This window comes from Penicillium taxi, assembly GCF_028828555.1.
Source record: "Penicillium taxi strain IBT 34144 chromosome Unknown utg000002l_segment0_segment0, whole genome shotgun sequence".
Lineage (NCBI taxonomy): Eukaryota > Fungi > Ascomycota > Eurotiomycetes > Eurotiales > Aspergillaceae > Penicillium > Penicillium taxi.
Window position 1 is genome coordinate 4,000,841 of NW_026643204.1, and position 20,328 is coordinate 4,021,168.

Sequence of the window (20,328 nt, forward strand, 5' to 3'; positions counted from 1 at the left end):
CCTCCATGCTAGTGCCGTTTATCCACCATATATCATGAGCCCTTCCAATAATTTGCTTGTTTTACTATTTGGGTCATTCAAAGCCAGCAGAAAGAGTGTATTGAGTCTTAAATTTTGGAAGATGCCGCATCGAGATCGATCACAAAGGAAGATGATGCATCTCGCTTCGATATCAGGTCTATCTCGAAACTTACACCTGCAAAAGATTGGGGAAGCTAAGTATCGTATCATACAGATCCACTTGTATCATGGGCCCGCCCGTAAATTCGAGATACCCGCATCTGCATACAGGTAATCCTCGCATCTTGCATATTGTTGCACTACAAATCTATCCATTGGTTCTAGCTGTCTATCTCTACCATATCGCATATGGTACTATCCCAAATGGGTGAAACGAATCCCATTGAGGTAAGTTTACCTTCATCTGAGCTCCGGTTTCTCTCGTGAAAGTGGATTCCCCCACGGCCTGATCAGTTATCCTTGCATCTTTGCTATGCAAACTATCATGATTCAGCTGAGTCTGGAGCGCCACAAGGACCAATACGTATCTCCAGGTGCCTATGGGGATTTGCAATCGGTGCAATGATTCCCCAATAGGTTTAGATCCAAACCAAGGTCCTTTCAAACCTGGCTGATCTCAAAGTGCGATACATCCATCCTCCAGGCCCAGTACTAAATACGATATATTGAAATCACCTCATCCGTCTGTCACTTTGAAGTTTTATCACACTTCCCAATCACCTTGGACTACAGTTTCTTCTCATTATGGCTGGACTCTCATACCTCGCGGGTAAGGTGGCTATTGTCACAGGTGCCGGTAGTGGCATAGGAAAAGTCATTGCACACTCGTTCGCCAAAGCCGGGGCGAGTGTTGTCGTCGCAGAGATGAACGAGCAAAATGGCGAGCAAACAGCGAAGGAGCTTTTACAAGCCAAGCATCGCGCCCACTTCGTCAAAACCAATGTGACAGACTCGGAGAGTGTCCGGAAAATGGTCGCGGAGACCGTCAGTACTTTCGGAAAATTGGATATTGCTATCAACAACGCTGCTGTCCCACCCGACTCCCGCAAGATATCCGACCTCGACGAGAAGGAATGGTCCAAGAGAATCGACACCAACCTGTCTGGAGTAGCCTTTTCTCTCAAATGGCAGCTACAACAAATGATCAGGCAAGGGAATGGTGGATCCATTGTCAATATGTCCTCTATTACTGCTATTCGCCCAGTCGCTCAACTTCCTGCATATTCTACTGCGAAACAAGGCGTCGTGACGCTGACCAAAATTGCGGCACTCGAAAATGGTTGCCACGGGATTAGGGTCAACGCTATTGCACCGGGTGCCACTAGAACTCAGATGCTCACAGACGCACTGAAACTGATGAACTTGGAAGAAGATGCCTATGCTGCGGAGGCTTATCTTCTCAAACGTGTTGCTACGCCGGAGGAGATTGCTGATGCCGCAGGTTGGTTAGCGTCGGATCAATGTTCCTATATTACTGGAGTCACAGTTCCAGTGGATGGTGGGTTCTCTATCATGTGATGTGATTATTGTATTTGTCTCAGATATTTCATGAGTGTATCTATGATAGCTCATTAAATAGTACCTCGATACCAAATTCCAGCTCCTAATCATCTTCTAAAAGCTATAGCAAACAAATGGCTAGTAGCAATAAGAGTTCTCGGAATATTAGCATGCCCTACTTGAATGATGTAATGAACAGCCACTTACCTCTTAGTTCTACTATTTCGTGATTTTTACGCGATTTTGATGCAAAATACCTGACAAGCTACGTAAATCATGTAACTTTAGGGCATCGCTGATCTTAGAACTTTGTTTACCCTGAACAAACCATATTTTTCGCCAAGACATATTTTACATTGTTTATCGAGCAACCTAGGTACAATCTGACCGAGCCCAGAGCTAAAAAATGTATCCTTCACAGAATTGACCACTCGTGTATATTTTTGGTCTTCTGGAGCGAGCACTATGCCTGGTCGCAGAGCCTTGGGTCGATCATATCCCTGGTTGGCTAAACTTTATAATATCTTGATAGCTCCCTACTTACCTGCATATATTACCACTAGTGGATCTTTGTATTATAAACGAAGCGATACATCTACACTTGCTGATTGACAGGCCTTGGTAAGCTTATCTACATAAACGCAAGATAGCGTGTTTGATCTTAAGATGAATTAGCGTACTCCGCTATTATGCATTTATTTACAAACTGCAGATCATACTGTGGCGTTTTTCATTTTTGCTTCTATGCATATACTATTGACAGATCAAATCACAATAACACCCCTGCAGCGATCGACGATCAGCCTCCGGAAACGTTTGTCCGGAAGTTGGGACTTGGGACTTTAACCGAGGGGCTCTCTTTGCATAGATCCACTGACGTACACTGATGTACTGTATAGAGGAACTAGTTTGCCTATCAAAATTTAATCCATACGAGTGAAAAAAAATCACCGGGGTCACTTGAGAGGATTGCTTTTTCTTGTGGACTGAATTGATTACTCTGTCAGGTTCATTTGCTACTTATCCTGTTACCGAGGTGCTGTGTATTCGTGGTTTCTATTTTGCAGATGTAAATGCATACCAAATGGAGTCACTTTGCCCTCAACAAGCTGATTGTCAGGGCTGCTCAGGCTCCTGGAAATTGGAGATCAAATGAGGCGTAGAGAGGAGGTATTGAAAAGTATCAACTGCAGGATTCACCTCACATTGCAGAGTTGAGCTCATCAGGCATTTGTCTGTATTTCGTTTTTCCACATTAATTCTCCTCAGCTTTATGCTGTAACCAGTTACATTTAACCTTGTAATCTATCGCCCGACAAGTCGACCTTTGGACCCCAGGAGCACATGAAAGATGAGCTCAAAATCAGTTTGCTTGCTTCCAATGGTACCACCTGAGCATTGGTCATGCATGAATCCAATGGACAATTCAATGGACATCAAATATTTCGGCGGGCAGCAGCCAAGGATTGGCATGGATCTCGATGTCTATGGAAATTATTCCACCTGGGACCTTTGGGGTTGGAGACTTCTGATCAGTGCTGGATACCTCAGATTTGAGAACACCATGGTTTGACGGTTATCCCATAGGTTCTTCCGAAACTCTCATCCATTTATGTTCAGTGGTTTCAACCTTCGGTATCGTTATTGTAAATTTTCGATATCTTCAATGAATCCTACTACTCCCTCTTCCAAGATTGTACGTAGGAAAGTGTTTCTGGGTAGTGCGAAAGATCAAAGCTGGAATCAAATGCAATACACCTCTGCTGGACTCAAATAAAACTAAAAGAAGGAAGCTACTCATCCCGAGGTCCGAGTAACAGACTTAGTTAAACAAAAATCCCTCTAAGCCAGTTATATCCATGATAAAGTACATCAATACGCATTTTTGGCTCTTACCAACTCTCCATGTCTTCGTTCATCGTGTTACATAAAGAAAAGCATGCACCTTCAAGTCATGGTAAAGACAGAATGCGAAAATTATGTTAGAGGTATTGCACTTGGAGAGAAGCATGATATGGCTCTGTGATTGCATACCTACCTGGGCAGGTTACCTTGAATGAAGAAAGATACATCTATTTATGCATCCAATGAGTTCTCTGGAAGGTATACCAGCATTGGGAATACCAGTACGAGAGTGGACAATCCAATAGCTTTGTTAGATGTTAGCTAGAGCCAATTACTTCTCCAATTATACTCTTTTCAGGGAATGACTTACTAGGAACTGCTCGGTAGCCTTGCAGGAAACAGCTTCTGATGATTTTTTGATATGGTTCAGACAGCCAAGATGAATATCTGTTGTCACTCATAACTTTATGGATAACCTGTAACCAATTCATACGTTAGGAATGTCTATGCGAAACATGAGAGCTCAGAAGACTTACGTCACGGAAGCTTGGAGTTCCATCAAGATCGTGCAGCAGACACTTTTGGAGAATCTTTCGACTCGCTGTTGAGTTGACAGTGACACCGAACATGATTCCAAGTTGCTGTGACATGAAATAAACGGTCATAGTCATCGCTTTCATCTCTGCAGGAAGGACTGCAGACAAGCCCACATACTGACCAACGAGGAAGCCGCAGATTCCTATGGAAGCAATGAATGGATACATATTTTCCCATCTGCTCGGGCCCATGGGCCATCGAACCAGCATCAATGCATAGCCCACAGCTCCGACCAACCAGCTGACAAGCGACAACACTTTGTACTTTCCAGTACTATATTCATGTCAGCAGCAGCGCAACAAAGTAGGAATGATACACGTACCGTCGAATGCTTTGTCCCTGTATCGTTGCTCCAACTAAAGCTCCTACTGCCACTGGAATAGCGAAAGTACCAGCGAGACCATTACTGATATTCTGAGTCCGGATCCAAAAGTCGGTTATGTTGGACACCATCTATTCCAAAAAGTCAGCGACAAAATGCAAAGATATTTCGTTGGTCACTTACTCCAAAAAAGGCGAAATGAACGAGGAACTGGATAAGATAGATGACACCAATCTTATTTGTCCCGAAAAGCTTCAGTGGGATAAGTGGATCACTTGTTAAGAACTTTTCGTTTATCCCGAACAACAGAGCGAAGCCGACAACGGCACCTACCACCCCTACAATGACTCTCACAGAAAGACTCTCATTTCCAAGGATTTGGCAGAGAACCATAATTGAAGCCAGTGTACCAGCTAGTAGTATCAGGCCCACAAGGTTCAGTTTGCGTCCGTGTACGTTCAAGTTTGAACGCTCGTTTTCTTCAAGCTGCTGGAGGCGAGATCCAGAACGGAAAGCCCAGAAAGTAAATCCAAAGCATAACAAGCCAAGCGGAGCTTGAATGAGGAAAGACCTAGGTAGATTGATGGTCAGAACTGTAACTTTAGGTGGATTCATTCACTTACCATCTCCAGCCCAACTTATCAACAATGAGTCCACCCAACGGCGCACCCGCACTGACACCGGCCGTGGTAACCATACCAAGATAGCTTCTCAGCATCGCGACCTCTCTAAGGGTTTCCATGTCTGTGATGATTCCGTCAGCATGTTCCAACAGCCTTCATTGATGAGAAATGGTTGCTCTATTACCGTTCAAGATAACACTGATCAAATCCACCATACCTGCACCACCAGCGCCGGATAGGAATCGCCCTGCAATAATCATCCAGATCGAATTGGCTCCACCCCTGTGAAAGTAAGCAACTTATAACGACAACCATGCCTAGATTTTTTGACGTACGCAATTAGGCATCCAATTGAAAAGATCAAATATGCCGATAGAAGGGGTTTTTTGTAGCCGAACATATCGCAGATTCTTCCATACTGTTTCAATCATCAGCAGAAGCTTCTTTGACATGATCAATCCAAATGTACGCACCATTGGCAGAGCAACCACGTATCCCAAGTTGTATGCTGCCATAAGCCACGGACCCAGGGCCAGCTGGCCAAATTGTGACGCTATTTCTCCATGGGTTGATACCATGAAAGAGTCATCCGCGTATGCAATAAAAGCCCCTGTTTATAAGATAATATCAGCCTGCTTGTTTTGAAAAGTCGATCATTAATCAAAATCACGTACCCAGCATGGCGACGAGGAAGAACCCAAGGCCCACGCCGGCCTTTGGATTGTCGACACCGTCATTGGAAAGCTCAGCGTCACTCTCACTTGTCCGGTATGATCCCACGAGCGGTTCTGTCTCGTCCACTATAGTAGTCTCGTTACCCATCTTGTGAAGTTCACGATTTATTATGACCGATTCACACCAGAGGGAAGAAAATAAAGGGTCTCAGGGACTTGGAGGATGGGTGAAAAGGAATCTGAAAAGTCGTACGCGGTACCTATATAATTGCTTTTTATGTCGCTTATCTATTCTATCTATCTGTTTATACATCATAACAGTCCGTAATATGTCTGGGCTACCTGGTACTTCTGTTATCATTACTGGTCGAGCATTGCGTGAACCTCCTTTTCTTCACGGGTGTGGTATTCCCCTCACTGGATGCATCATATTGTGATATCCCTCACCGCATGCATAACAAAACAGGTTTCCTTTTTTCCACCCATTTTATTTTCTTCACGTGGGCCATGGTCCTCATTGTCCACGTATTTTCTCTCAAGATGAGGGGTATTTAAATGCATCAATTGATTAATATGGAAATGATGTAAAAGTAGAGTCCCCGTGCCGACAAAGATACATAAATATCGAGTTCGGCAAGACAGCAATCTTTCATTCCAAGGTTTTTCATTTTTCATTTTCCATTCCCAGTTCAAAATTCAGCCAGTATTCCCTCTAGGTAGCCTGTTATCATCACAAGTCTTTGTGCAAAATGGCAATCGACCAAATCAAGAAGCGTCTTATGGAGGAGACTGGCCTTGTGCTGAATCCACCGGAGCGCCTTGACCTTCGACCAGAGGAAGAAATCAGAGCTCAGCTCAACAGTCATGTTCCTGTTCAGTCGGAGAAAAACGTTTGGGCCTATTGGGACAAGGGTTTTGATGCCATGCCAGCGTGGAGACAGAGAAATGTCATCGACTGGATTAGACGTAATGGCAAGCGCTGGGATGTACGAGTGCTAGATATAGTGCCTAGTTCACCCAACCATATCAGTCGTTTCATCGATTCTGCATACTTCCCAGCTGGATTGTATGAGGGCCTTTCTTCTGACGGTCAACACGCCCAAGCGATCGCGGATTTTTTCCGCATTTCAACTGTTTACCAGGTGAGTAATTTCACTTCCATTCAGTTCAGACGCAGATCTAACGATAACTTCAGCACGGTGGTGTCTACATGGACGTTGGAATCATGCCTATCCGCGATCTCGATGACATCTGCTGGTCTACTTTAGAAGATCCTAGTTCACCCTATCAGGTTTGTGCAGTGATGGTGGGCAAGATTGCCCTTGTCAATTATTTCCTCGCTGCACGCAAAGGAGACCCCTTCGTCCATAGATGTAAGTTATCTTTTGTTCTTTGGAAAATCTCCCTCCCTTCAACCTCGTCCGTTTCTAATCATTTAACACCGGATGCTAGGGCTGCGACTCTTCCTGGAAGTATGGGGTAATCGTGAAACCGCCAAAGGGATTTGTCATCACCCACTTATCAGCCACCTCGGGCTGATCAAATCTCCCATCTTCCCACCAACTACTGACTGGGAAGAATTGACTGATTATGGTGCAATTACCCAATGCTGCGCACGGGTGAAGGACAACCGTGAACCTGGTGAGGATGGATTTGATGGGCCAGCATACTTCCAGAAGCATTTCTTTGTCTTGCCTGATGTCCCAGAGTTTGCTGGTCCTGAGCTCAGTGCATCCGACTTCCGGAAGGCCCTGCTGACCCCTTACAGCCAGGATGAAAATGCCTCTGAGACAGAGAAGAAGGATCAAGAGGAGGCCTCCCAGCTTGTGCATAGCACTTTGGCTGGCAAGTCTGCGTATAAGTTCTACTCTGGATTCGCTAAATTTGGAGTGAAGGGACTAGCAGCAAAGGTCTGGGATCAGCCAGAACATGCAAACGAAGAATCTCTGCCTGGAACATGGGGTGAAGTGTTCCGATATGGTACAGTTCACTTCCGCCAGACAAGAACAGTCGAACCGATTGTAGTTCCTCAAATTACACCTATCACGGAAGTTGGACTGTTTGAACCTGTTACAAAGGTTTAATAGTTCAAACTGACTCTCTGGTCATAAGTTCGCCATACAAATCAGATGAATACCATGTATTTAGTTCAGAAAGATTGCATCAAATACTATGCTCTACACGATGTGATATTGATAATTGAAAAATGCAGACAAGACAATGCTGGTAGCATCGAGTGTTTAGCGCTTCAAATTGGAATCAATCTTGAAATTTCCAGAGCTGTCTTTCTTTTACACCTAAATTATTTCTTGTTGAAGATCATTTTTAATATACATGGATGGTAAATCAAAATAAATCAGGAAGCGTACAAATGCCAGAGACAGAAGATGAGCCCTGAATGTGATTAAAACAAGAGCCTAGAGACAAGTCAACTTCGCACTAAAAGTTCAAAACTATCTATTGTAAGCACCTTTTCACGATCGCTCTACGAGGTAGTGAGAGGCAGATCCCTTGACGGCGGTGGAAATTCCATATCCCTTTGTCACACATTTGAAGGCAAAGACATGCATTTTAGCGCCTACGTCATAGCTAGGTAGCCTCTTTTGACGGTGTTCAAGCACATTGTGTACATGCACATGTATATACATACACAGTAGTGATCTCTCTACCTATCAGTGTGCGTCACAATGTCTTATCGAAATTGTCAAGCTCTTAAATATTGGGTCTGTTAATCCTCTGTTGATCGGCTTATCATATGATGTTCAACAAAATGACCACAGGTATTGAATGTGATGTGTCCTAAAATCCAGTCCTAGGCTCATACTTCCACGATTCCTTTATTCTATACTCAGGTACCTGTAGACTCCGTTCAGCGTAACTATAAGCCAGGTGGACCAAGGGTACCCACATGAACGATCAGCAATCGAGCTAAAAAGCGCTGGCTACACAGAACGAGTCGTGCAGACGCCACCAGATTAAGAGCTTGAAAGATACAAGATAGCGATTGACCACTTAGAAGCTGAAAAAGCTCGTACCTAAAATCAGATCTATCATCTTGAGCCTGGGTCCACCGATCCTTTTGCATGATGTCCCACTTTAAATCCCACCTTCTTCACTAACCAAATTAAGACTAGTATGTATTTTAAATTGCTAATTTTGAGCATGCAAATGTTATGCCAGGACCCAGGAAAATCAGTGGAGAAGAATATAGGATTTCGTGTAATAGACTTCAAAGATCGCTGATCGCAGTCGGTCCATGTCAGACATCACTTTGCAGGTGCAATATGATACATACATGCCAATTCCAGGCCTCTGATTGTCCACCTTTGAGTGGATTAACGATCGGTCTACTTCATCCTCATTCCAAGAGAGTGGCTGGCTGAATTGAGTTTCATTATGCGCTCCTAGCCCCGAGGGCTCTGTCATCATCGCACTGATTCCAAGGTTGCGGCTGGGTGAAAATTCATTCCCATTGCTCACAACTCAGATACTCAGACGATCGTTGCACTCACATATCCAGCTGGATAAATAGGCTATTAGGTACCTACCTAGATATGTAACCAAGCATGAAAGACTGCATATCTACAGATTTCCGTGCAAATATGCACACTAAGGAAGGTCAAATGTATCAAAAAGCTAGGCACCGATGTCGAATGTCATATCAAGGGGGGTACATATGCAGGAGCGCCCGGATTTTCCAAGCATACCTAGATGCCTTTGAGAGCCCTCAGGGTTGTTTACCAGCGCCCAAATACTTCATAATAAGTTCTTGCTAAGTCAATATGTGGCTAAAAATGGCCCTCAAGTGGGCCTGGTTTATTTCTATCAACAGAACTGTCGATAGCGTTCACTAATAGGTCCACGGGTCCACTTTCGAATACATATATTACCAGCTTCATACTCCATGAGGATGTAGATAGCTCAATAGCTCGATGCAGAGAGATCATCTGAAAGGACTGACTCTTAGACTGCAGGAGCTGCGGCTGGATTTTGATTTCTGATCATTACGCCATATTCGGTACATGTCCATGTACAGTTCACGGGGTTGATGATATCCGAACATCTCCACTATCGAAATTTCTTGTGTCTGACCGATCAAATTTCATGCGAGTGATTTTCGCCTCAGCCAATTGCGATCATATCTCTTTGCTTTGAAATAACTCGATAATACGACGTAGGTAGTGAAAAGTACCTCGCTTTAGGTAGGTTGCGAAGAGAATTGCCATGGCACCCTTGCCTTCAGGGATCTGCCAAAGCCATCAGCATTCCGACAACTTGGATATCTTCAATAATACGTATGGTATGAACTTGAATACTTCTTGAACATCATTTATTATAGTACCCAAGTAGAGACTCACTTAGCCGAAACAAACTTCTATCATTCTAAGTAGAACTATAGAACTATCTAGTCTAAGTTCAAAGTAAACTCAACAGCTACAATCCCCTTTTCATACGTAATGCAAACCTCAACAGAGTATTTCATCCCAGATGTGTTTGAACATCAAACAGATCCAGCCAGTCTATCCTTCAGGTTGACGATAAGCGGTGGCTTCTCCCAGTTCACATACATCTCCTGGTCAATCCAGTTTGAGCTCTCCGGGCAAAGTTGGATGTCAAAGTTGTAGACCAATCTGGCTAGGATTATACGAGCCTCAACATAAGCCACACTAAAGAAGTTAGAGGTTATGAAATCTGAGAAAGGATCGTGGTAGCTTACTTCTTGCCAAGACAGCCCCTCTGTCCCAGACTGAATGGCTGAAGAACGTCTCTCTTATCTGCAGAGAACCTTTCATCGATTCCAAGCCATCGCTCCGGATGAAATTCACCTGCAAGAGCAAAGTTCGCATCGGCGTGGTAAGAGGCATAATGGTGTGTGGACACAACAGTCTAGATAGTTTCAGTCAATTGCCTTGAGAGAAATTGTTCAAGAGCAAACTTACATCTTCTGGGACAGGCTTGTCGTCAATGAGATCTCCGCCCTTGGGGACAAGTCGAGGAAGACTACTTGCAACGGGAGGGTACAAACGGAAGGTTTCCTCAATAACAGCATTAAGGTATTTCATATGGGCACACTTCTGAGCCGTAATGTCATCGTTCGAGGAGCATGTGCTGTTGATTTCTTCATAAAGTCTCCGGAGAGTATCGGGATTCTTGGTGAGGAAGTATACACATCCAGAAAGAGTAGTTGCGGATGTCTCGCTTCCTGCAATCGAAATACTGCGCGACCAATTAGCTTATATGGAGTCAGTAGTAGTAAATGGGAACATACAAGGCACCATTAGCATGGATTTCCTCTTTGCTCATAACAGCCTCGTTTTCAACAAATTTATCATGAGAATCAACAAGGCCCTGCTTGAGGAGAGCAGACATCCAATCAGTTCGAGCTGTGCCTTGGGTCAGCCGACGATCTGCTTTTTCGGCGGCAAGACTGAAATGCTTCAACATTTGCTGCCGCAGGGCATCAGGCAGGAACTTTTCCTGAGCCATTCTCAGAAGTGCAAACTGGTTAATTGCACCGAGGAACGTGATTCCCTTGACGAAGGCGAAGATAAGGGCAATCCAAGGGTGCAATTCGCTCTTCTCTAAACAATCAAAGGTCTCTGCGAAGAGCAGATCACCGGTGACATCGAACGCAATATAGTTGAACCATTCTTTAATGTCTGCCTTGTGTTGGTTTTTTTCTCCCTTGGAGGTGCGCTCTCGTAGTCGGTAGTTTAGCAGATCCGCATAGCGCGAAATGGTTTCTTCATTGGCACGCAGAGCCTTCTCAGAGAAGGCATTCGCCCAGAGGCGGCGATGTCTAGCGTGGTTCTTGTCATCGTGAGGTCCCACTATACTCTGTCGCACTGGATTCAGAGCCGAGCCGTAAAAGTGAGGGTCTTTGGCATACTGCGGTCGTCCTGGACGAGCTTTGTAGATGTTTTGGAAGGCTTTTGGGCTGTTGAAGGTCAACTCGTTGGGGCCGACTCTGACAACAGCACCATGCTTATTGTGTAGAGCCAATACCTTGTGATGACTTTGGCCTGTCATGATGCACCACTGATATGGAATTCTCGACACAGCCCACAGCTTGGGGCCGGGAAATTTAGCCAATGGAGAAAGGTAGAGGTTATATACAACATCGTATATCGCCCATGTAGTGAGCTAATCAACAGTCAACGATTGATGAGCTTTATGAGTTCTGGATAAGAAGTAATATCAACTCACCAAGATAGAAACTACAACTTCCCAGCGGAATGCAGTAGAGCCTTGAAACTTATGCAGGTGAAATTGGAGCTTCTCGATGTGCTCTATGACTCCAGGTGATATAAAGGAGGCGGCAGAGCCCTGCAACTTGTGCAAGTGAAATTTTAGTGGCTCCATGACTTCAGATGTCAAAATGGACATGCTGAAAGTCAAACAAAAGGCAATAAAATGACTGTTAAGTTGAGTAAAATAATGGGATCTCATACCCGTTTAAGTAGAGATAAAATAAGAGGCGGAGCTGAGGTAAGGGTCATCTGATGTCCGTGTTAAACAGATTCACCTCCACCTTACATTGAATACCTATCCATTACCCGAAAACTTGTGTTTATCTTCGTGTAAACATACAGATTGTTTGAAACAGCGTAATCTTCAGTGTGATCAATCCAAATCTGACGAAATAAAGCCGGAGAGATAATCACCTATCCTACTCGGGAAAGTTTCCGCTGATCGACACGCAAGATAGATATGATTTCATTTTATTCCAAATTTGAAGTATCGTGCATACATGCCAATCCTAGTTGATCTGGCCATTTTAAGTTACACTCCATTTCGTTGCATATAGCTATTGTATTAAATACGCACGCTAATATTATTGCATCTACTTTATTGGATGTATTTAAAAGTGGACCCAGCTGAAGTATATGCAAGTTGACTGCAGTGTAACACTTACCTCGCTTTGCTTTTTGCTTCTGCTGGTTCATTAAAGATGTCTTGGTAAATAGAATTCTACAGAAAGATGTGATAGGTAATTTTTGATGAACGTCATTTTTTGAGCTGAATGTTGATTTCTGAAGGTAATGTGAGGGGTGTGCTAATCTCAACATATAGTTTTGTCTGTATCTCTAAAAGCGTCATATACCCAGGCTGAATTCGATCAGTTTTACTGGAAATTTCTACATTGACCTTCTATCCTTCCAAGGTTGTGTGAGCACTGAAAGTACACCAGGATGTCTCAATTCGCAGTACCATGGGGTAGTCAACAGGCAGATGCGGCAGAGGGATCGCACATTTTTCTGACTCTCGCACTTCTTGGTCTCACGTCTCATATGTTTTTTGTTCGCTATAATGATGTTGATCGAATTGTGGGCAAAGGCTTTGTTCCCTACGTTGGCAGTCAAATTTGTCTCTGGATATGGCTGTCTATTCGGAGCAGTGACCTTCTCTCCTCGGCCACTTTCATTTCCCTCGCTAATCTGAGCTTTTTTGCACCTTTGTTTACTAGTATCTCGATATACAGGTTGTTTTTCCATCCATTGAGGTCATTTCCTGGACCAAGTCTCGCAAGATTGACCTCTTGGTGGGGAGTCTCCAAGATTGCTCGAGGAGCAAACAAGTATGAGCTCCATCATGAATTGCATAAGCAGTATGGAGATATAGTTCGAATCGGTACGGAATTTCAGATGCCTAATGAGACCACTGGAAACTTTCAAGCTAATCACAATCTGATTTAACAGCGCCAAACTTCGTGTCTATTAACAGAATCGATGGATTGACAAAGGTCTATGGTGCTGGCACCAAGTGTGGAAAATCAAATACCTTTTACAACATCAAGGATGAAAAGAGCCTTCAGACAGAAACTGATTTGAAGAAACATGGAGCTCGGCGACCCCCCTGGGAAAAGGCGTTGAGTATCAAGAGTGAGTGAAGCTGGTCATTCGTGAGGGTACGCAAGCTAATCCATGACTCAGGATCTCTTGAATATCTGCCCCAGCTTCAAGTCATGACCAACCTGCTAGCTAGAAAAATCACTGAAGATGGAAGACAAAATAAGAATCGCGTCCTGATCAATCATTGGCTCACTTGCTTTTCTTTCGATGTGATGGGCGAACTGGGGTACAGCAAGTCATACGGCTGTCTGGAGACAGGTATAATCCATCAGGGAATCATCGACATGGAGATTGCTATTGCAATGGGCGTGGTTATTTCTCCCCTTCCCTGGCTGGTGCGACTGATTACAAGCATAATCGGTGTACCCAAACACTTGGAAGGCTTGACAAACTTTGCAGCCTCATCTCTCGCAGAGCGAAAAGCGTCTCCAGTTGACAAGCCGGATGTCTTGCAATATGTATTTGATGGCAAAGTGCCTTTGAGTCCAGCAGAGGAACTTGAAGACACAATGCTCCTACAGCTTGGTGGAAGCGATACTGCCAATTCAACATTGATATTTGCTATGTATCATATCGCAGCCAGCCCAGAGATCCAGCTTGCACTTCGAAAAGAGACTGAGTCCGCAGTTAATGGCTCGTCTGAGCTCAACTGGGAGATTCTCAAGGGTCTCCCCTTGTTGGAAGCAGTCATCAACGAAACCCTCCGAATGCATCCGCCAGTACCAGGTGGCTTACCACGTTTTACTCCTCCTGAAGGCATCACATTTGGCGAGATTTATATTCCTGGAAATGTCAGCGTCAGCTCCCCGACCTGGACTATTCAAATGGGTAAGTTCAGCTCATTTCCTTATCATATTCAATTTTTATCAACAACTAACATTTATCTTGAATAAGACCCCGAAAACTTCACGGACCCGACCACCTGGAATCCCTACCGCTTCATTAATCCCCCGGAAAACCACAATACCAAGGCTTGGATTCCATTCAGCGTGGGGCCCTTCAGCTGTGTTGGTAGAGTGTTTGCCTATATGGAGATGAAGAACGCCATTGCAACAGTGGTCAATAATTTTGATATAAAGCTGGCGCAGGGAGAGGATGGATACAAGCTGCTGAACGAGAGTAAGGATAATACGGCCATTTGTTGCGAGCCAGTATGGCTGGACATGGAGCCGAGGGCCAGCAATAGATGGTGAACTCTTTCATGGTTTGTTGGTTGGGAGTATATCTAGGAACAATCTTTAGCTCTATCAAGTGTTTGACGGGCGTGATCGATCGATGTGCATCCTGTTTCTTTAAATATGTAGTTGCAATCTTCTAGCCTTAAAACTATTCAGGGACCTGGAGAGTTCACGGATGGTAGCAATCCTTCCAAGGTGAGTATAGCAGGTCCAGATATGCTGCTATTCATAAATCTCGCTCTTTTTTGTCTTATTTGCTGTACATAGAGTGCAGACGAAGTTGTGAAGGTCCATGACCTTCAGAAGGGACATGAGCGGGGTTCCTCTGGGCGTTTATCGTTAACGATAGGTTGTTCACTGCGAGTTTTAATTGGTCAAAGCCCTTTATCATATCAGCAATCTGGTTTGTCAACCGCTCGTTGGAAACATCCCGTTCATGCATTCCTGAGGCCTCCCAGGCTTTCGTCAAGATAAGCGGTTTTTCGGCCGAAAAACCAACCTTCTTTGGCCCCTGTTGCTCGATGATCTTCATGGTAAGATCATTGTGCCTCTGGGCATTCAGAGTGTCCATCGCAACCTGCAACAGCCACGAGAGGTGGATTTTTCTTACTGAAGAAGGATCGTCGAAATAGATCTCTCTCCTTTCTATTACCTCACTGCTGAGCCAAGTCGGTAATCCCTGTAACAACCACTCGCACCTCATGAGTTCCGGCATCAGACCCCGAGACATCAACACATCCGAGATTAAAGAGAATTCTGTAAGAAAATGGCGTATCTCTTCATCTGTTTCGTGTGACTGGTCTCTTAAGTTCGCCAACGCTGCTCACGTGAATCTATGATACTCGCCATCTTGGTCCCGATAGCGTTCACAGAGCACTTTCTTAAAGCTTTCCCATTCACGGCCCTTCCATTCCGCAAGACTCTCTGCCCAAAGCTGAATTCTCTTCTCGCAGTAGTCCGGGAACCATTCTCAGAGTAAAGTTGTGTCGATAATCCCCCTTCTCTTGGCCATATTCTCAAATCTTTTGATGGCGTACGTCACATCCTTGCCATCGAAACAGGGAGCTCCTGGAGATCCTGGGTCCGGCATAGGCGCGCTGAAGAGATGTATTGGTGCTGGTCTTATAGGCTGGGTAACCACAGGATCTTCTGGTGGGAATTTCACAATCGTTCCTAATGGGGACCAAATCCATCCAGGTGGTAGGGGGGTTCCTTGCCATAGGGCACTCTTGGCCACCGTCGACTGAGGAGCTTCTCGATTTCCCCCATGACCGTCTTCGCCGGACGTTTCTGACTCAATCAGATCTGGTTCGCGATACCCTTTAGAGGGCAGGACAATACTAGGAGACATGCTGTCTGCACTAGTCGGTATAGACGATGGATCAAGAGGGCTCATCTTACTAGAGGTCGATGAACAGGTAGATGAGTAAGAGTAACACGATTATGAGGATTTGAAAGTATCTTCCGAATCTGAATTAGACATGTGCATGGGTTGGGTATGGGTCAAAATTCATACCCATACCCAACCCATCAGGGGTAAGGTAAACCCATACCCATACCCAACCCAACCCACGTGGGTATGGGTTGGGTATGGGTCCCATATGGGTATTTTTGATGCCTTAATGCCTGATTTTCGCCTCAACCTAAACTAAATTAGGGTAATTAGTGCCTTAGTGCCTAATTTTTGCCTCAATCTAGTACTAACTAGGTGACAAATATCACGTGAAATAAAAGTCTTGGCAAAAAGATGGGTTTATGGGCTGGGTGTGGGTTTTACTTCAAACCCATACCCAACCCATATGGGTTTTGGGTAAAATTTCTGACCCATACCCAGCCCATTGTGGGTTGGGTTGGGTTGGGTATGGGTTTACCCAACCCAATGAACATGTCTAATCTGAATCAAAAACAGAACTGTTCCTTGAACTCGGAGATGAACTCCTCGACCTATATATAGGGGATGGCTAAAAAAACACCCCCCTCACGAAAAAACACCCAGTTGGTTCAAAAAACATCCCATGCCTTATTTTCGAGGCATTACTGCCTAAAGAGGATTAGTTTTAAATCGCATGACCTTTCTTTTCTTTCTGTCCGGCAGAATATTATTATGGCAGTGATGATCTCAGGTCTACGCATAGATGTATCTCTTACTCCGGGAAACATGCACTCTTTCTGCCGTGTACCTGTCACCACCTTTACGTATTTGAACTATTTGAAATGTCCAAGACTTGAACCTCCTCCTGTGAGAGCTGCTGACGTCTGTTCCCACCTCGTGTCTTACCACCACCACGACCAGGCCCTCTTCGAGGGCATCTAGGGAACCTGTTATTGACCCCTGGTATAGATTCTCATCTATAAGCTCAAAACCCGCTGGCTCCCGCTGCGTAGTCCGGTCATTTAAAGATGCCTTCTGTTATGCGTAGATCTCATCACTGGGCGTTCAAAACTAAAAAGGCGGTAATAGAGTCGGACAACCTTTTCTTAATTCAAAATAGGTTAAAGATTCGATCTAATCCTCTTTAGGCAATAATTCCTCGAAAATAAGGCATGAATATCTTTTTTCGGGAGGGGTGGTGTTTTTTTAGCCATCCCCTATATAAAGTAAAGCGTTTTCTAAGGAGTGGTCTCCGGACTGATCCCCGAGGATGTTGCATAAAATGCCACTTCTGCTAGGGTATTCCTGGAACCTGGTTTCGGGGTCCTCCCAGCCCTTTCTTTCCGGATTGAAATGTTTATCAAAACTCTTATGGACATCTAGTACACCTGCTGTATAACCAGGTTTACCCATACTCTATAAAAACCCGGCCAAATCTTTTCGGCCGAAAAATGTAGTTCCCGCGGGGCCTTCTAAACCAACTCTCTAAGCTCGTTCGTTTCTGTTAGCCTGCTTACTAAGAGACAACACACCAGCTAGAGGTATTCGTGGCACAACACGACCATTCTATCTTTGCCAAATCAGTCGTCCGGTAAGAAAAAACTCACCTGCTGATTTCAACTGAAGCTGAACCCCCGCTCCTAAATGGATTCTCGGAGTCAAGCTTGTCTCCTACTTTTCTGAAGGCCGACCTCTCTCATCCTCCCTTGCTTCACTAGCGATTTCGTCGTTCGTGATTCTTCCAGCGTGTTCAGCCACGTGTTCAGCCACCTTATGAGTCGAAGTCCCCTGCGTAGGTCACCATATGAAATGGGAACGCTCTAGGCAGCACGGTCGGAACGTGCAGGTCGATTTAGCTAGGAAAAACGAACCACAACCACGAGGGAAAGCTCAGTAGGAGTAGGGAGTCAAAAAGTGAAGTGGTGTGGTGTTCATTCTGTAACTATAACAACTTTTAGATAAATGGTACTACTGCCGCCCCAGACCACTTTGTCCTTCATACTGTAGATAAAGCGGTACTATCCATGGATTGATGGACGGACCTCGAGATATATACTTGCAACGACTACCTCTACCACCACAGACGGCAGTCCCATATCGACCCCAATTCTCGACCCCAATTCTGAGCAGCCTTGGAAGCGAGAATCACACAATCCAAAGCTTAGAAATTACCTGAGAATAAGTACCTCTGAGATTAAACTCTTGCTCTGCAGAATTACGGGGCCAAATATTCTGACCTTTGGGGTGAAGGCAGCTCGTAACGAACGACATGAGCTGGGAAGTGTCAAGTGTACTAAGGTTGGATCCTTTAATACCTCGATGATAAGAAAATGGAAGCTGGATACAATATTTCACTATAACATCTGCACATGATCTTGACATGAGCCACTATCCATTCTGGCTTGGCGGGCTTAGCCAAGAATGCGGCTCGTGCGGTTCTAATGCGGCTCATATCTGATAAGATAAGCTATCTCACTAGATTTGAAAAAACATCGAACATCACATAATTTTGGCAACTTTGGAAGCAATTAATTTAAATCCTTCATTATTGAAAAACCAGCCAGCTCGCTTGTTTTTGTGGTTGAGAGGATACCACATATGGTTAAAATGAATATCTGAAGTACCAGTTGCTGATAACCATGGAAAGGTAAGAAAGAGCCCGCATGTTCAGTCAAACTTTGGAGGATCTTGGATGATAACCAGTAAGGTCAAATTACACGTCCAGTCGCTCTAACGACACAGTGTAAGTAGTGAACGGTGAACAGCCATCAGGCAACGAAGGGCAAAAAACTCCCCTGTAGTTAAATATAAAGTGCATACAAAATGATTTGTCATTAAATCGTACACAGGTTAAGCTAGCAGCCATTCAATACACAAGTATATCATTACCCTTGGAACCCGGTACTGTAGTCATGAAAATGTGCTGGCGCCTGCCACTCCTATTTAATACCACCCCTCCCACTCCTCTCTTTCTTTTCTCCTCATACCCCAAGCCTTTTGTTCCCTGCCCCTTCTACTGCTTAGCAAGCTTTGAACGTACTGAATGGTGGCCTGGATATCGTTTCCCTTTTATTCGGCAAATCTTCTGAAATGCCTTTTCCGACTCTCCTTTCTATTTCGGAGCGGCGCGCCCAGTACGCCCTCCGAATAAGAAGCCACAGCCTTCCTGCGCTCACACCTATCATGATCAGTGGGCGTATGAGATTTCCCACCTTCCCCACCCCTGCCAACCTCCGCCATTTGGCGATTAATCGGCGTCCTAACCCCAACTTCAACTTCCGGGATGACTTCACGCCCGAAATCCCCAGCCATGTCTCCCGTCAAGTTACAAGTGTTCCTGTCACGACAGAGGCTATAGTCCCTAGCGAAGAGGTTCCTCTTGACGTGGCTGTTCTGAAGGACTTCATTGTTCCCCATTCTGGCCTTCATCTGGTCATCGATCGTACTGGTGACCGCCTTTTCCCCTTCCGTGATGCTTTCTCTGCAGACATCTCGTCTCATGTCACTAGCCAAGTCCCTTATATGGTGACGCCTGAGGTTGCAAAGCATACCATCAAGGGGATCATGAATTCGAAGTTAGCAACAGACACCCTTCCCCGCAAAAATGTCACATTTGGCGAGGATACAGTGTATGATGTTGTTGACCGCTGGGCTCCAATCGATCAGCCACATCTTTCTCTCGCAAAATTGGGTCGTACTCAACACCCTACATCCGAGTACTTCATGAAGTGCGATTTGCTTCGTCCTTTCCGCACCAAGACTAAGCCGCGCAAGCCTCATAAGGTTTCCTTCAGTCGTCATGTGAATATGCATGAAGCTGAAAACTGGATTCACACCCTCGAAGGCTTTACCCACATCCCCCAGCAGCATAGCCGCATGCAACACGAGGAGGATGGGGAATTTTTTATTTCATCTCCGGCGCAAACTCCCGCACAGATAATCCTTGTGAAGAAGACTATTCAACAAAAGCACGCCGACTTTCTAGTGAACACTTGCCTGAGCTGCGTCATTATCGCTAGCTGTAGCGTCCTCTGGAACGTTGCAGACTGGTGGCTTTGTTAGTGTGCTTCTGTTATTTCACACCAGTCGAGCAGGGGCATGGGTCTGCCCCCTCCATTCTCATTGGCGCGCCAACCTCGAGATGGACTTCGATAATTCCGCCCCTGTAGAACTGGAAAGTAGGTCACAAGTCTCCGACTTCTCTCTTGTCGTCTGATCAGCTTCAAGTTAGAACAGTGACGACTCTGGTCCTACGGTAACGGATAGGGGTTTTTTAACGGGTCTACTGCTTTCATTTTCACCCGCTAACTTAAGAGATATGACTTTGACCCGGCAGAACTAGA

General features: G+C 44.9%; 7 protein-coding genes across 7 annotated transcripts; 4 read left to right on the forward strand and 3 right to left on the reverse strand.

The window, feature by feature from the left end:
• Positions 1–765: 765 nt before the first annotated feature.
• Positions 766–1,539, forward strand: N7495_003430 (SDR family NAD(P)-dependent oxidoreductase; the record flags this gene model as incomplete). The annotated part of the gene is made up of 1 exon (XM_057206099.1): positions 766–1,539. The coding sequence occupies one exon, from the start codon at positions 766–768 to the stop codon at positions 1,537–1,539; it is 774 nt and encodes a 257-aa protein (XP_057066706.1).
• Positions 1,540–3,597: 2,058 nt separating this feature from the next.
• Positions 3,598–5,730, reverse strand: N7495_003431 (transporter; the record flags this gene model as incomplete). The annotated part of the gene is made up of 10 exons (XM_057206100.1): positions 3,598–3,671; positions 3,737–3,842; positions 3,903–4,236; positions 4,286–4,416; positions 4,469–4,856; positions 4,909–5,029; positions 5,093–5,190; positions 5,244–5,326; positions 5,382–5,518; positions 5,583–5,730. 10 exons carry the CDS (start codon positions 5,728–5,730, stop codon positions 3,598–3,600), a joined length of 1,620 nt encoding a protein of 539 aa, XP_057066707.1.
• Positions 5,731–6,331: 601 nt separating this feature from the next.
• On the forward strand, positions 6,332–7,666 carry N7495_003432 (glycosyltransferase; the record flags this gene model as incomplete). Its single annotated transcript, XM_057206101.1, has 3 exons — positions 6,332–6,724; positions 6,778–6,955; positions 7,035–7,666. 3 exons carry the CDS (start codon positions 6,332–6,334, stop codon positions 7,664–7,666), a joined length of 1,203 nt encoding a protein of 400 aa, XP_057066708.1.
• A 2,417-nt stretch (positions 7,667–10,083) lies between these two features.
• On the reverse strand, positions 10,084–11,945 carry N7495_003433 (cytochrome P450; the record flags this gene model as incomplete). The annotated part of the gene is made up of 5 exons (XM_057206102.1): positions 10,084–10,249; positions 10,300–10,469; positions 10,523–10,799; positions 10,852–11,726; positions 11,790–11,945. 5 exons carry the CDS (start codon positions 11,943–11,945, stop codon positions 10,084–10,086), a joined length of 1,644 nt encoding a protein of 547 aa, XP_057066709.1.
• An 830-nt stretch (positions 11,946–12,775) lies between these two features.
• On the forward strand, positions 12,776–14,628 carry N7495_003434 (uncharacterized protein; the record flags this gene model as incomplete). Its single annotated transcript, XM_057206103.1, has 4 exons — positions 12,776–13,214; positions 13,283–13,465; positions 13,517–14,263; positions 14,330–14,628. The coding sequence occupies 4 exons, from the start codon at positions 12,776–12,778 to the stop codon at positions 14,626–14,628; spliced, it is 1,668 nt and encodes a 555-aa protein (XP_057066710.1).
• Positions 14,629–14,863: 235 nt separating this feature from the next.
• N7495_003435 (uncharacterized protein) lies at positions 14,864–16,009 on the reverse strand (the record flags this gene model as incomplete). Its single annotated transcript, XM_057206104.1, has 2 exons — positions 14,864–15,416; positions 15,651–16,009. The coding sequence occupies 2 exons, from the start codon at positions 16,007–16,009 to the stop codon at positions 14,864–14,866; spliced, it is 912 nt and encodes a 303-aa protein (XP_057066711.1).
• A 3,066-nt stretch (positions 16,010–19,075) lies between these two features.
• N7495_003436 (uncharacterized protein) lies at positions 19,076–20,047 on the forward strand (the record flags this gene model as incomplete). Its single annotated transcript, XM_057206105.1, has 1 exon — positions 19,076–20,047. The coding sequence occupies one exon, from the start codon at positions 19,076–19,078 to the stop codon at positions 20,045–20,047; it is 972 nt and encodes a 323-aa protein (XP_057066712.1).
• Positions 20,048–20,328: the final 281 nt, after the last annotated feature.